This window comes from Vulpes vulpes, chromosome 9 (assembly GCF_048418805.1).
Source record: "Vulpes vulpes isolate BD-2025 chromosome 9, VulVul3, whole genome shotgun sequence".
Lineage (NCBI taxonomy): Eukaryota > Metazoa > Chordata > Mammalia > Carnivora > Canidae > Vulpes > Vulpes vulpes.
Window position 1 is genome coordinate 665248 of NC_132788.1, and position 12767 is coordinate 678014.

General features: G+C 61.3%; 1 protein-coding gene across 4 annotated transcripts in view; it reads right to left on the bottom strand.

Moving 5' to 3' along the window:
• Positions 1-12767, bottom strand: part of CROCC2 (ciliary rootlet coiled-coil, rootletin family member 2) — a 60322-nt gene that overhangs the window by 30025 nt on the left and 17530 nt on the right. For 2 of the 4 annotated variants that reach the window (XM_072718928.1, XM_072718925.1), the window contains exons 6-14: positions 11030-11133; positions 10720-10947; positions 9396-9492; positions 9227-9316; positions 8938-9126; positions 8630-8796; positions 6923-7067; positions 6374-6520; positions 6075-6224 (exon numbers count right to left, since the gene is read on the bottom strand). In XM_072718928.1, coding sequence (XP_072575029.1) covers positions 6075-6224; positions 6374-6520; positions 6923-7067; positions 8630-8796; positions 8938-9126; positions 9227-9316; positions 9396-9492; positions 10720-10947; positions 11030-11133 — 1317 coding nt within the window. The remainder of the gene's footprint in view (positions 1-6074; positions 6225-6373; positions 6521-6922; positions 7068-8629; positions 8797-8937; positions 9127-9226; positions 9317-9395; positions 9493-10719; positions 10948-11029; positions 11134-12767) is intronic. The other 2 variants (XM_072718926.1, XM_072718927.1) reach the window with 2 other exon arrangements.

Here is a 12767-nt window from a genome sequence, read left to right on the forward strand (position 1 = left end):
GGGGAAGCTGAGCATTCCCAGGGAAGAGCCCGCTGTTGACCCAGATGGTGACCTGGGCTGGGCCACGGGCATCCAGGGGGCAAGAAACATCACCCAGCAATGGCAGGAGGGGGCAGAGGACCAGGCGCCGCAGACAAACACTTCCATCAAGAGCACCACACAAGTGTGGCCAGAACCTAGCACAGGGGTCTGTACGAGGCCTCAGGGAGCTGCCAGGGCGGGGGGACTAGGGAGCTGAGACCTTAGAGGCACCACCTGGCATCTCTTCTCTCCTCAGAATTTGCTGATTTAGACATTTTGGCCGAGAAACTGAGAAGCCCAGACAGTGGCTATGGCCTCAGGGGAGCAAAAACTCAAGTTCAGAGCCTTCATGACAGAGGAGCCCTAAATAGCATCCCGGCTTTTAGTGGCAATCCCCGCAGGGCTTCACCCAGTAGTGGCGCCGACCTGGGAATAGATCATCCCTCAGGAAAGCTGAAGCTCAGACTTCAATCACTCCAACCAGAGACTAGGGGGTCGTTTCCCTTCACTGCCTGCCAGAACCAAAGGTGAATCTTCTCTGGAAGAAGAATAGCGTCATCAAGATCCTCACGTCGTTTCTACGACTTTTCACCTATATTTGGCATTTAGTCAACATTACCAGGTGTATCAGGAGATAGGATCATATGGCAAAAACAAAACAAAACAAAACCCCACAGGTAAGAACATAAAACAAAAACCGATGCCTCCCTGCCCTCTTGAATACTCAGATATTGGAGTTCGCAGACAGAGTTTAAAGTAGCAGTGATAAGATAAATAAATAAATAAATAAATAAATAAATAAATAAAGTAGCTGTGATTCAATGTTCAAGAAGATGGATGGCAAGATACAGAATTTCACAAGAGAACTAGAAACTAGATATAAACAGTATAATTTTAAAATACAATAACCAAAAAGGTTCAATGCCAGCTTAGACAGAAGAGAGAGGACTACCAGTCTGGAAGTTCAGCAGAAGATTGTATCCAGACTGAATCATGAAGAGAAAAAAAGGATGAAAAATACTGAAGAGAGTGTAACACACGGGACAAGGCAAACAGGTCCAACACGTGTACAATGGAAGTTGCAGGAGGAGAGCAGAGGGAATACTTGAACGGATACTGCACAAGAATGCCCCAATCCAGTAAAATCCATCGAGCCACAGATTTAAAAGGAGCCATAATCATCCAGGGGGATATACATGAAGAAAACATCACGGACACAGAGCACAGTAATGTTTCTGAATACTGGAGATAGAAAAATACAAATTTTAAAATCAGACAGAAAAACACACGTTAGCTTAAAATGAGCAACAATAGGAATGACATTTGATTTCCAAACAGCAACAAGGAAAGTCAGAAGATGGTGGGATGGATTCATCAAAATGCTGAAGGCAAATACTGTCCATCCTAGTCTCCTATAACGTATAAAAGTATCTTCAAACATCGAGACCAGTACTTTCTGCTTCTGATGATGGTGAAAGTGTGTTGGAGACCAACCCTCCCACCTGGAGCAGCTAGAAAATCTATGCAGCACACCTGCAACATCACAATCGTATGAGGGCCTAGGAGGTGCCACATGGCCAAGACCCAAGGAGACGTGGACCTAGTCGAGCCCGACACCTGGCCACGGGTTTCCCTTGCAGTATCTGCCAGCCCTGAAGTAGCACAAGGCCCAGAGCCTTTGCAGCAAGGATAAGGCCTGGGAACTTGACTGATGAGACTACGGAGGCTTAACCTGGAGTTCAAAGCCACCAAAGCAGCTGGTGTTTGAGAGGTGAGACATCAGAGAGGAGGGAGACTCAGATTCTGTATTTTTTTTAAAAATAATTCCCAAGCAGTATAGGGGTGAGGGACTCTGAATCTGAATGAGAAGTGGCAGCTGAGAGAACTGAGAAAACAAAACCTGGTGGTGGAGCTTGCCGGAAGGTAGAGGCCCTGGTCTACACCCGACTCATCCAGTGAGGGGCCCAGGGGAGCGGTGTTGCACCCCGGGGCACACCAAAAATAGGCCGCTCTTCATGAGGGATTGAAACCCACTTACAAACCAGTGTGAGCCCAGACTGGATACAGGCGATCTGCCCTGCTCTGATTTCCCCAAATCAAAAGCCAATTCCCTCTGGAAAAAGTTGATATCATTCAGAGGCTCAAATGATCTCTATAAGAACATAAAGTCTTATTCAACAAAATTATTACCCATATCAAGAAGCAAGCCCAATGACTGAAAACCAAGATATAAAAGACAATAGAAAGGGACCTGTTAGAGGCTGCAGATGTTGGGAGTTATCAAAGACTTGAAAAAGATTACAATTAACATACTGTGAAGATAAAGAATTTCACCAGATAACTGAAGTGTGTGTGTGCACGCACGTAGTTAAAGTGACCATTTAAAACAAAAATATTAATAACATATTGTAGGGTTTATTTATTTATTAAAGATTTTATTCATTTATTCCTGAGAGACACACAGAGAGAGGCAGAGACCCAGGCAGAGGGAGAAGCAGGCTCCATGCAGGGAGCCTGACGTGGGACTCGATCCCGGGACTCCGGGATCACGCACTGGACTGAAGGTGGCGCCAAACCCCTGAGCCACCTGGGCTGCCCCTATTGTAGGGTTTATAACAGCACATGTAGAAGTAAAATATATAGCAACAAGAGCACAAAGGATGGGAGAGATAAATGTGACATACTATTGTGAAGGTCTTAAATTGTTTTTGAAGTAACATGAAATTGTTTGAATATAAACTATGCATATAATAATTTCAGAATAATTACTAAAACAATAAGCAAAATAAGTACAGCTTAGAAATACCATTAGAAAACATAAAATAGCAAAAAAAAAATAAAGAAAAAAGAAAACGTAAAATGGAATACTACATAAATATGAAAATAACCCAAAATAAGTCCAGAAATGAGGAAGGTAAAAATGTGTTTATAATGACACAAATAGAAAAAAATTACCAAGACAGTAGAATAAAACCAAGCCTATCAATGGTTACACTAAATGTAAATGGTACAAACACTGCAATCAACAAGTTGAAACTGTCCAGAGTGAATATAAAAGCAAGACCCAGGGCACCTGGGAGGCTCAGCGGTTGAGCATCTCCCTTTGGCCCAAGGCGTGACCCCGGGGTCCTGGGATTGAGTCCCACATTGGGCTCCTGCAGGGAGCCTGCTTCTCCCTCTGCCTGTGCCTCTGCCTCTCTCTCTCTGGGTCCTTCATGAGTAAATAAATAAATTCTTAAAAAAAGCAAGACCCAAGCATATGCTTTTTATGAGAAACACACTTTAAATATACAGACAGAGATGAATCAGAAGTAAATTTCTTGAAGGGTATACAAAGAAAACAGCATGAGAAAGTTGGTGTGGCTCTATCAACTCCACAAAAAGTAGAAATCAAGGAAAAGAGTGTCAGGGGAGATAAGAGGGGACATTTCATAGTGATGGAGAGTCAGTGCATCACGAAGACATAAAATACTAAACGTGTATGCGCCTAATAACAAGAATTCAAACTATGAGGCAAGAATAAACAGGACTACAATTTGAAATGGATAATTCTGCAATCACAGATAGTTTAATGCCCTTCTAGCATGAATTGTTAGAGCAAGTAGACAAAAACAACCAGCCAAGTAAAACAAATAAGACAAGCTAACAAACAAAAAACAGTGAGGACATGGAATATTTGAACAATATTTGACGTAATTGATATTTATTGACCCTGCATCCACCAGTATCACTGTGCTGGCTCTTCTCACACGAGCATGGGATGCTCAGCAAGACTGGCTGGGCCAAAAACATGCCTCAGTACCTTTAGAGCCATTCAAGTAGCATGGAGCATGTTTTTTCTTTTTTCTTCTTTTATTCTTATTTTAAAGATTTTATTTATTTATTTGAGAGAGAAAGTGATAGCCAGAGAGAGAGAGAGAGTATAAGCAGGGAGGAGAGGAGGAAGTAGGCTACTTGCTGAGCAGGAGCTCCATGTGGGGCTCGATCCCAGGACCCCAAGATCGTGATCTGAGCTGAAGGCAGACGCTTAACCGACTGAGCCCCCCGGATGACCCTACAGTATGTTTTCTGACCTCAATGGAATTATATAAGAAATGGGTGACAAGTAGGTACTTGGAAAATCCGTGTGTGGGATCCCTGGGTGGCTCAGCGGTTTAGCACCTGCCTCTGGCCCAGGGTGTGATAATCAAGTATGAGCAAGACAGCTACACGGAGAACAAACCACAGCTGAGAGACGTGAGTAAAGAGAAACGCCACATCCTCACGGGCGGACACCTCAAGGCGCCCAGGCCTCTGGATTCCACCTACAACGTCAACACAATCCCAACTGAGTAGGTTCTGACAGCTTTTCGGGGAGGACAGAAACTCACGAGCTGATCCCGTAGGGTACACGGGAATGTGGGATATTTCCAACAGTCAAAACCATTTTAAAAAGAAGAATAAGGTTGAGAACTCGTGCTCCTTAATCTCAAGGCTGAGCAAGAAGCCTGGTAACCAAGACAGTGTGGTTTGGGGGAAAGAATGAGCAGATGGATTTGCACAGACCGATAATCTGGCCCGTGCTCATCTCTGCGCGTATATGTTCAATTCGCTTTCAACGAGTCGCTGAGTTGACTCAAGGGAGAAAGGACCGTCTTTAAAAATCAGTGCGGGAAGGGACGCCCGGGTGGCTCAGCGGTTGAGCATATGCCTGCGGCCCAGGCCATGACCCTGGAGACCCGGGATCGAGTCCCACATCGGGCTCCCTGCATGGAGCCTGCTTCTCCCTCTGCCTGCGTCTCTGCCTCTCTCTGTGTCTCTCATGAATAAATAAATAAATAATCTTTAAAAAAGCAGAGAACATAGAGGCAAGTCACCAACGTGAATAAACCATTCCAAGTACATCCGTCTGACGAAGCACTTGTGGTCAAGGTGTGTGCAGAATTCCTACACGCCCACGACCAAACCACAAAAAAAAAAAAAAAAAAAAAAAACAAAAATGGGCAAAAGATTTGAACAGACACTTGACAAGAAAAGAAGGTCCACAAATTTCCGGTGTGCTCAAGATCGTTTGTGATCCAGGAAAGGTGGAGGAAAACCACAGCGGGATGTGGCCGCACACACAGAGCAGCTAAAAAGCAAAAGTGGATGATGCCGAGTGTCAACAAGGCCGAGGAGCAGCTGCAAGGCCCCGTCCGGGCGGCTGCCGGTGGGATAAATACTGCAATCTCTCCGGAAAATCGCTGGGCGGTTTCTTACTAAGCTCCACGGCCACCTCCCAAACGGCCGCCTCCCTGCACATTCGTGCGTCTTGGTCACCGATGTCTGTGGCCGTCTGGCGCATCACAACCCAAAGTGGACGGAACCCAAACGTGCAGCAGCAGGGACACGGGGGAGCCAGTGTGGTTTATCCGTACACGGACCGTTACTGGGCCGTCAAACCCCAGCTCTTGCCGCCTGCCCGCCCCCGACTCCCACCCATGACGCCAAGACTCCAACTCCGCGGCTCCGTCCACCAGGAGCTCTGCCCCGGGGGAGCCAGCGCGTGGCCCAGGGGACCGGCCCCGTCTCCTCCGCGCTGGCCACGCCGTGCACGCAATGGTCACTGCTCACGGAAACGCGCGCTGGCTCCCGAGTGCGAGTCACCTTGCGGTGAAAGGAGGAGGAAGACGACGGCCGGGACGGATGGGCCAGCGCGGGAGAGAGTGGAGGGCGCTGCGCGGAGTCCCAAGGCTCACAGGGCCCGTGGGCCGCGAATGGAGGCAAGCCAAGCGCTGCAGTGCCCTGCCCCGCGGAGTCGGCCCCCCGGAAGGCCGCCCCCCCCAGATGGAGCACGCAGGGAGGAGGGAGCCTGGCGGCGGAGGAGGCAGTGAAGCCCCCGACCCCGAGTGTGTGCCAGTCATGGGCGGGGCCTTGGGTCCCCTGGGGGCGCTGGGGACAGCCCCAGGGACCCTGCCTACCCCCCAGTCCTACCCTCCCCTCGCCGGCGGGACCTCCAACGGTGACCCGCGACCTTCCGCACCCACAGAGGCGGGGCAGCCCCGCTGGGGCAGCAGGAGCCCTCCACGCCTCACCTGGCCCACCTGCTGCTGGAGGCGGGCCGCCTGCCCCTGCACCTGCTCCAGCTGCTGCTCCGCCCGCGCCAGCCGCTCCCGCGTGCCCGCCTGCTCCTGCTCCAGCGCCTTCTGCTGCCCCCGCAGCCGGTCCCGCTCCTGCTCCAGCTGCTGGGAGGGGGAGGGGTCTGCACCTAGGCTCCCCCCCACCCCGACCCGTCCCTCGGGCTGACCCCCTGCCCGGCCTCCTCCTGCCACACCTGCTCTCCGTGTAGGATTGGAGGAGATGGAGAGGTGGGAGGTGAGGGGCCCAACCTCACCTGCAGGACCAGGTGGCTCAGGTGGCTTCTGTCCTCAGCCAGGCCCTCCGTCAGCGCAGCCATCCTGGCCAGGGAGTCCCTCTGCTCCACTCCCTCTGACTTCAGCCGGGTCACGAGCAGTTCCAGGTCAGTGTTGCTGGACTCGGCCTAGGGTGGGGAGGCAGGGCGGCCGTCACCCCCATGGGGGACACCAGAGGGACGCCGGGGGACACTCGGCTTCCTGCAGGCCAGAGCTGGGAGGGAGTGAGCCCCGCGTTGTGGAGGTGTGCAAGCTGACGCTCTGGGCGGGGCAGGGTGGGGAGGCCTCTGAGGGGGACGGCGGCCCCCTGGGCACCCAGGCTGCAGCCCGGAGGGGTGACAGGGTACCAAGGGAGCTGGCGCAGAGAAGCAGCGGTGGCTAGCGGCCGGGACGGTGGGGGACGGGCCAGGGCCCGCAGCTGGGGCCCCAGGAGGCCGCCGGTGGTGCTGGGAAATCTAGATGGACTGAGGGCCCCGGGGGAGAGGGGACAGGCGAGCGGGGACGGGGGCACAGCGGGCGCGGAGCAGTACCCGGGCCAGGGCCCTGCGCAGACCCTCCCTCTCGCTCTCCACAATGTCTGTCTGCAGCTGGGCCGAGTGCAGCGCCTCCTGGGCGGACACCAGCTCCCTCCTGAGCCCCGAGACCTTCTCCTCCAGCTGCTCCAGGCGCCCCCGACTGAGGTGCAGAAACCAGAGGGGAAGGGGTGCGGTTAGCTTGGGGCAAGCTGGGGGCCGCGGGGCGGGGGGCCCGGGGAGCCCGGGGGAGTGTGGGTGGCCCTGCAGGGAGGTTCCTGTGTCCACCTCTGCCCCTGTGGGGTGCAGGCCGTGGGCGGGGTGACGGGGACCCTGTGCTGCCCTCAGGAGCCCGGCAACCGGCCCCGCGCCCGGCCTGCAGCCCTCCCCTCTGCTGCGCCCACAGCAGGCCGCCCCCCTGCAGCTCTGCGTTCTCCAGCGCGGCCGCCTTCCTCCTCATCCCCTCCACCGCCGGCTCCAGGGCCCTTTTCTCTCTGGGAGCAGGGGAGGCGGAGGTTGGGGAGCCCCGGGACCGGGTCACGCCCCGGGTGGGCTTGAACCTCGGCCTGGGCGGGAGCGCGGGAAGGCAGGGAGGGTGCGGCCCAGGCGCCCATGGGTGTGCACCCGGGGAGGCACCCAGCCTCTGGGCCCAGGCGTGCCCCTCTCGAGGCTTCCACGAGCCCCCAGGGCGCTCAAGGTCGGGCTCCCTGCTGCCCTCTGCTCGGCCCTCTGCTCGGCCCTCTGCCCCCCGCCGGCCAAGCGCATGGTCCCCGCAGGACAGTCTGACGGGCGGACCCTCCTCCCTGGCACCGTCCCCACATCCGCGTCTGCTTGTCCTGCGGGCCTGGTCCTGATGGGGGGCGCGGGCCCTGGAGAGCCGCCAGCTGCCCCAGCCGGGAATCCGAGCCTTGGCTGCGCCCTCAGGCCCCGGCCCTTGAAGCACCAAATCCTGGAGCCTCCGTCTCCCAAATGCCCCTGGGTCCCCCCACCCCGTGAGGGGCCCACCCAGACCTGCCCACCTGTCCCCGGAGCCACGGCTTGCCCCCCAGCAGCCACACCGGCCCCCCAAGCCAGGGCTGCCCCAGTAGGAGCCCCAGCCGCGCCCCACGCCAGCCTGAGCCCTGCTCCCGTCCCTCCCTGGGTGCCTCTTGGGGCGGGCATGGGACTCATGTCACCCCAGACGTCCTGTCTCTGCACCAAGGGCGCCGTCAGGTCACCCCGAGAAGGCGCCTCCCCAAGGGAGCCACAGTCCCCACCCCCGGGGTGATGAGGGGAAGTGGCCTCCTGTCCGTCTCCTGGCCCCTCACTCAGCACCGAGCAGGGGAGCTTCAGGTCCCACCGCCACTGGCCCCGGGGCAGCAGCATGTGCAGGAAGCATCCAGAAGGCCTCCTGGCCGCCTGCACCTCAGGCCATGGGATCCACAGCCCCCAGGAGGGCTCTCAGGCCGCCCCGTGGATGTGGCCAGAAGGGCGTTTGGGGGACTTTGGGGCCGTTCCTGAAGGATGGCGGGAGCCCTGGGAGGAGTCCCGGGAGTTGGGGGCCGGGGGCAGGGCGCATGCTCAGCCGGGGCTTTGGGGGGCTGCGTCCTGGGCGGCAGCAGCCAGGTGGGCCCAGGGGGGCAGGGCCTCGGAGCAGGCGGGTCGCCACGGGGCTGGGGGCAGGGGGCCGGGGCACGTGGCCTCGCCAGGAGCCGCTCTGTCCTCTGCCCTGCGCGCTCCGGTCACCTCCGCAGGAGCTCGCCGCACGCCGGGCACTGCTGTGCCTCCCGGGCCTGCGCCTGCAGCTCGTGCAGGAGCCTCCGCACCGCCTGCAGCTCCTGCCGGTCCCCGGACAGCTGCTCCCGGAGCCGGGCGGCCCGCGCCTCCGCCGACTCCAGCTGCAGGCGCAGCTCCTGGGGGGGGGAGCGGCGGCGGGGGGGGGGGGGGCGGCGTGAGCCCCTCCAGCCTGGGCGGGCCTTGGACGGGACCCCACTCCTCCCGCAGCCCCGGGACCCGCCCGGCTTTGCTTCCCGCCCTGGGCCGTGGCCGCCCACCTGCTCCCGCCACCGCCGCCGCTCGATGGCCGCCTGCACGGCCTGCAGGGCCGCCTCCGGGGTGTCCGGGGAGCTCGCCAGGGGTGGGGACGCAGAGCACGCGGGCCTCCTCAGCTGGGCCCCGGCCTCCTCGGCCTCGGTGCTGCCGCTCGTCGCCAGCAGCGGGCCCCCCGCGTCTGCCTGGGCCACCTACGGGGTGCAGAGAGGACGGGGCGGAGGGGCGCGAGCTGGGACCTTCCAGATCCTGGCAGGTGCCTGCGGTCCCACAGGAAGCCCCAGGCGGCCGCACCTCTGTGATTCTCTTCAACACGCGCCGCAGGGACGCAGCTTCCTCCTCCAGGACGCCCGCCGCCCTCTGGCCTCCACCGCGCGGGGACTCCTGTGGCCACAGCAGGGCCTCAGCGGGCAGGGCAGGCGGCCGCCCCCCACCCCGCGCCCGCCCCGTGCCCGCCCCGCACCCGGGCCTGGAGGTCCGCCCTGAGGGAAGCGATGGTGCTCTCGTGCTTGGAGCTCTGCTCCGTGAGCTTCTCCACCAGCAGCGTCTGCTCCGAGAGCCTGGAGGGCGGTTGGGGGCGTCAGCAGAGAACAGCCCAGCGCTGCCTGCTCCCGGCCCCCGCGGCACGGCTCAGTGGACCTCAGCCCCGTCCGACCAGACGCCTCTCTCCCGCTCTAGAACCTTCGGTGGCCCCCACGGCCTCGGGAGCAGAGTCCAGCGCCCCGGGCCCACCCCGACCCCAACTCTGCTCTCCAGCGTCACGGCCTGCGGCTCCCGGAGGCTCCACGCCCGTCCTCCGGGCCCTCAGCCCAGCTGCGTCCTCCGCCGGGACCACCTCCGCCACCAAGTGATGTCATCGTCCCTCTCCTTCTCAAAGACCCCGGGGCATCTGGGTCTCCTGTGCTGTGGTTCCAGCATCTTCCGCGCAGGCCCGGGGAGCTGCCCCTGCATCTGGCACCCCTGGGCCCGCCTGCCTCGCCCCTTTGGGGAGGTGACCGCATCCAGCTCCTGCCCAGAACCAGGACTCACCCGCCTGGTCTCCCTGCTGGGGCGGGAGGCACCTGTGTGGCCCTCCGCAACCGCCTCCCCCCCACCCCCTGTGTTGGGGTCTGTTTGACTCAAGTGGCCCCCGAGGGCAGGGCGGCCTTCTTCCCCGCAGCCTGGCAGGTGCCTGTGGCCAGGCGATCCTCGCCCCTTGGAGCTGCGCCCGGGGGCAGCAGGCTCGGCCTTCCCTGGGGAGCTGTCTCCCCGCTGCCCGCGGAAGCTGCCCTCACGTCTGAGCCACGGACATGTCCTCTGCGTCCAGGACCTCGCGTGCTCGCTCCGAGGCTCGCAGGCCCCAGGAGGGCCCCGGTCTCAGCTGCACCCGGCGTAGACCTGGGCCCCCACCTGCCTCAGCCTCTCAAGTGGTCAGCCTCCAAGCGGGCGCCCACCGTGGCAGGGACGTGCTGCGAGGCCGGGAATTCCGCTTCTGGGACCGGCCACGAGGACACGGGCCATGCCCGCCCGCCGCAGCTGAGACCCTCAAGGTTTGGGCGCCCTCGCCTGGCCTCCGGGGTTGGTTAGGGCCGCGTGAGCCTGCCACGTTGGGGACCGTCCTGTGCCGCCAGGGGCACCGTCACGAGGGTGAGCGGCAGCACGGAGGCCCCCGGTACAGCTGCACGCGGGGCCCGTGCGTGTCTGGGAACCGTGGCCGCTGGGAGCTGGGAGGGGCTGGGAGGCGCCCGGCCCTCGTCCTCCCTCCCGCCCGCCCGCCCGCCCGCCCGCCCGCCGGCCGCCGCACCCACCTGGCCCGGAGCGCCACCTTCTCGGCGTCCCAGCGGCCCTGCAGCTGGAGCATCTCCCGCACCTTGTCCCGGAGCTGCCGCTCCAGCCGCGCAGCCTGCAGGGCCTGCTGCTCCGGGGCGCCGGGCTCGCCGCGGGCCGACAGCCGCAGGTGGCAGTCGAGGCTGAGGCAGGCTGTGCGCAGGCGCCGGGCCGTCCTGGCCGCCTCCACTCGCATGTCCGCGAGCCCCCTGGGAGGGGAGTCAGCACCGCCGCTGAGCCTCAGGCCCCGTCCAGGCGCCCGTCTCCCCCACGCGGGTCCCCGGCCGTCACCTGTCCGTGGCTGCGCGCAGTTCGGCCAGCTGTGCCCGGAGCGCGGTCGCCTGTCTCCACAGAAGGAGGAGGTCCTGGGTGCCCCCGTCGCGGGGGCGCTGGCTCTGAAAGCAAGAGGCCGGAGTCCGCCTCGGGCCAGGGAGGCAGCTGGAGCCCTGGGACCCCGCACACCCGCCCCTCAATGCCCTCTTCCAGGTGGGCGCCCCCGGCAGGGAGCAGACCCAGCACCCCGGGGGCCCTGCTTCCTGGGGGCAGCGCCCCCCGCCCCCGACGACCTGGGGAGGCGACCGCATCCAGCTCCTGCCCGGAACCAGGACTCACCCGCCTGGTCTCCCTGCTGGGGCGGGAGGCACCTGTGTGGCCCTCCACAACCGCCTCCCCCCCACCCCCCCCTGCAGCACAGGGGACAGGCTTTGCGCCCTCCCAGCTCTTCCTCTGGGGGAGCCCCTGGTGTGTCCGGTGGGGCCGGGTCCTCACAGGTGCCAGGGACCGGGCCTGTAGCCCTTGGAGTGCATGGAGGGGAAGGTGGGGAAGCCGCCCTCCGAGACAGGCGACAGGCGGGGCGTGGAGGGCGGGCGGGAAGGGCCAGCGCTGGCCGCTGTACAGGGACCGGGCTGAAGCCCAGAGCTCCCAGGTCTCCACCCCGTCCCGGGCCCTGCACTGGCTCCGTCCCGAGTGCGGACCTCCGTGCCCCCCGGGGGCTCAGTGCGGGCCCTGGGCGGCCCCGTACCTACCCCTCTGCCCTCCCGGCCCACTCCGGGTGCCTCTCTGATGCCACTGCCGACGGAGGCCCTCACGTCCCCCTGCTCCTCCTCTTCCACGAAGCCTTTGCCGAGCCCCTGGGTCCTGACCCGCATCTGAGGTCCCGGCACTGAGCCCACGTGTGTAGGCGATGCCCCTCTGTCGGGCCTCACTGTGCCCCGGCCCGCAGGGTGATCCTCCAGGAGCAGGGATTAGACCTGCGCACGGCTGGGCCGCCCTGCCCAACAACCGCCATGAACTGCGGAAGATTCCAGACCAGACGACTTCCGGGACGCGAGGCTGACGCACCGGGGGGGGGGGGGGGGGGGGGGGCGCTCCGGCCTGGACGCCGGGGTGAGGGACTCCAGAGGGACGCAGGCAGCCTGTTGCCAAACTGAGCAACGGGAACATGGTCTCCTGGACCGCGGGGGTCAGGGGACAGCGAGGAAAGCCTGGGGCCCGTCCAGACGGCGCGTCTGCCCACACTCGCGAGCGAGATCTCGGAGCTGCCGTCCAAGGGGGGCCGTCCAGGTGAGTGAGCGGACACACGCGCCCACACGGGCACGGGCACATGCACAGCCCTGCCTGCAGGGCAGTGTAAGGGGGAACCTCCAAGGTGGCCCCTCCAGTTCAACGGTGAAACCTAATCCCTACTGGACGGGGTGTGGAGGTGGGTGTCAGGCTCCACCCTGGTGATGGGCTTAGTGCCCTTATGAGGGTGCCCGCGAGCCCCCTCGCCCATCGGCCGCCTGCGGCTGTAGTTCCAAGATGCTGTCCGGGCTGGGAAGCCGCCCTGGCCCCGCGCTGAGTGGTCGCGCGCCTTTATCCTGCGCTTCCCACCTCCAGAACCGTGAGCAGCTAACGTTAGCGGAGCACAAGCCCCGTCTGCGGGGTTCTGACAGCAGCCTCCTCCCTGGGGACGTAGGGCCACAAGGCCGCCTGTACGCAGATTTCAGCCTGAATTCACATCACCTGGGTGGCTTGAAAAAAAAATGCT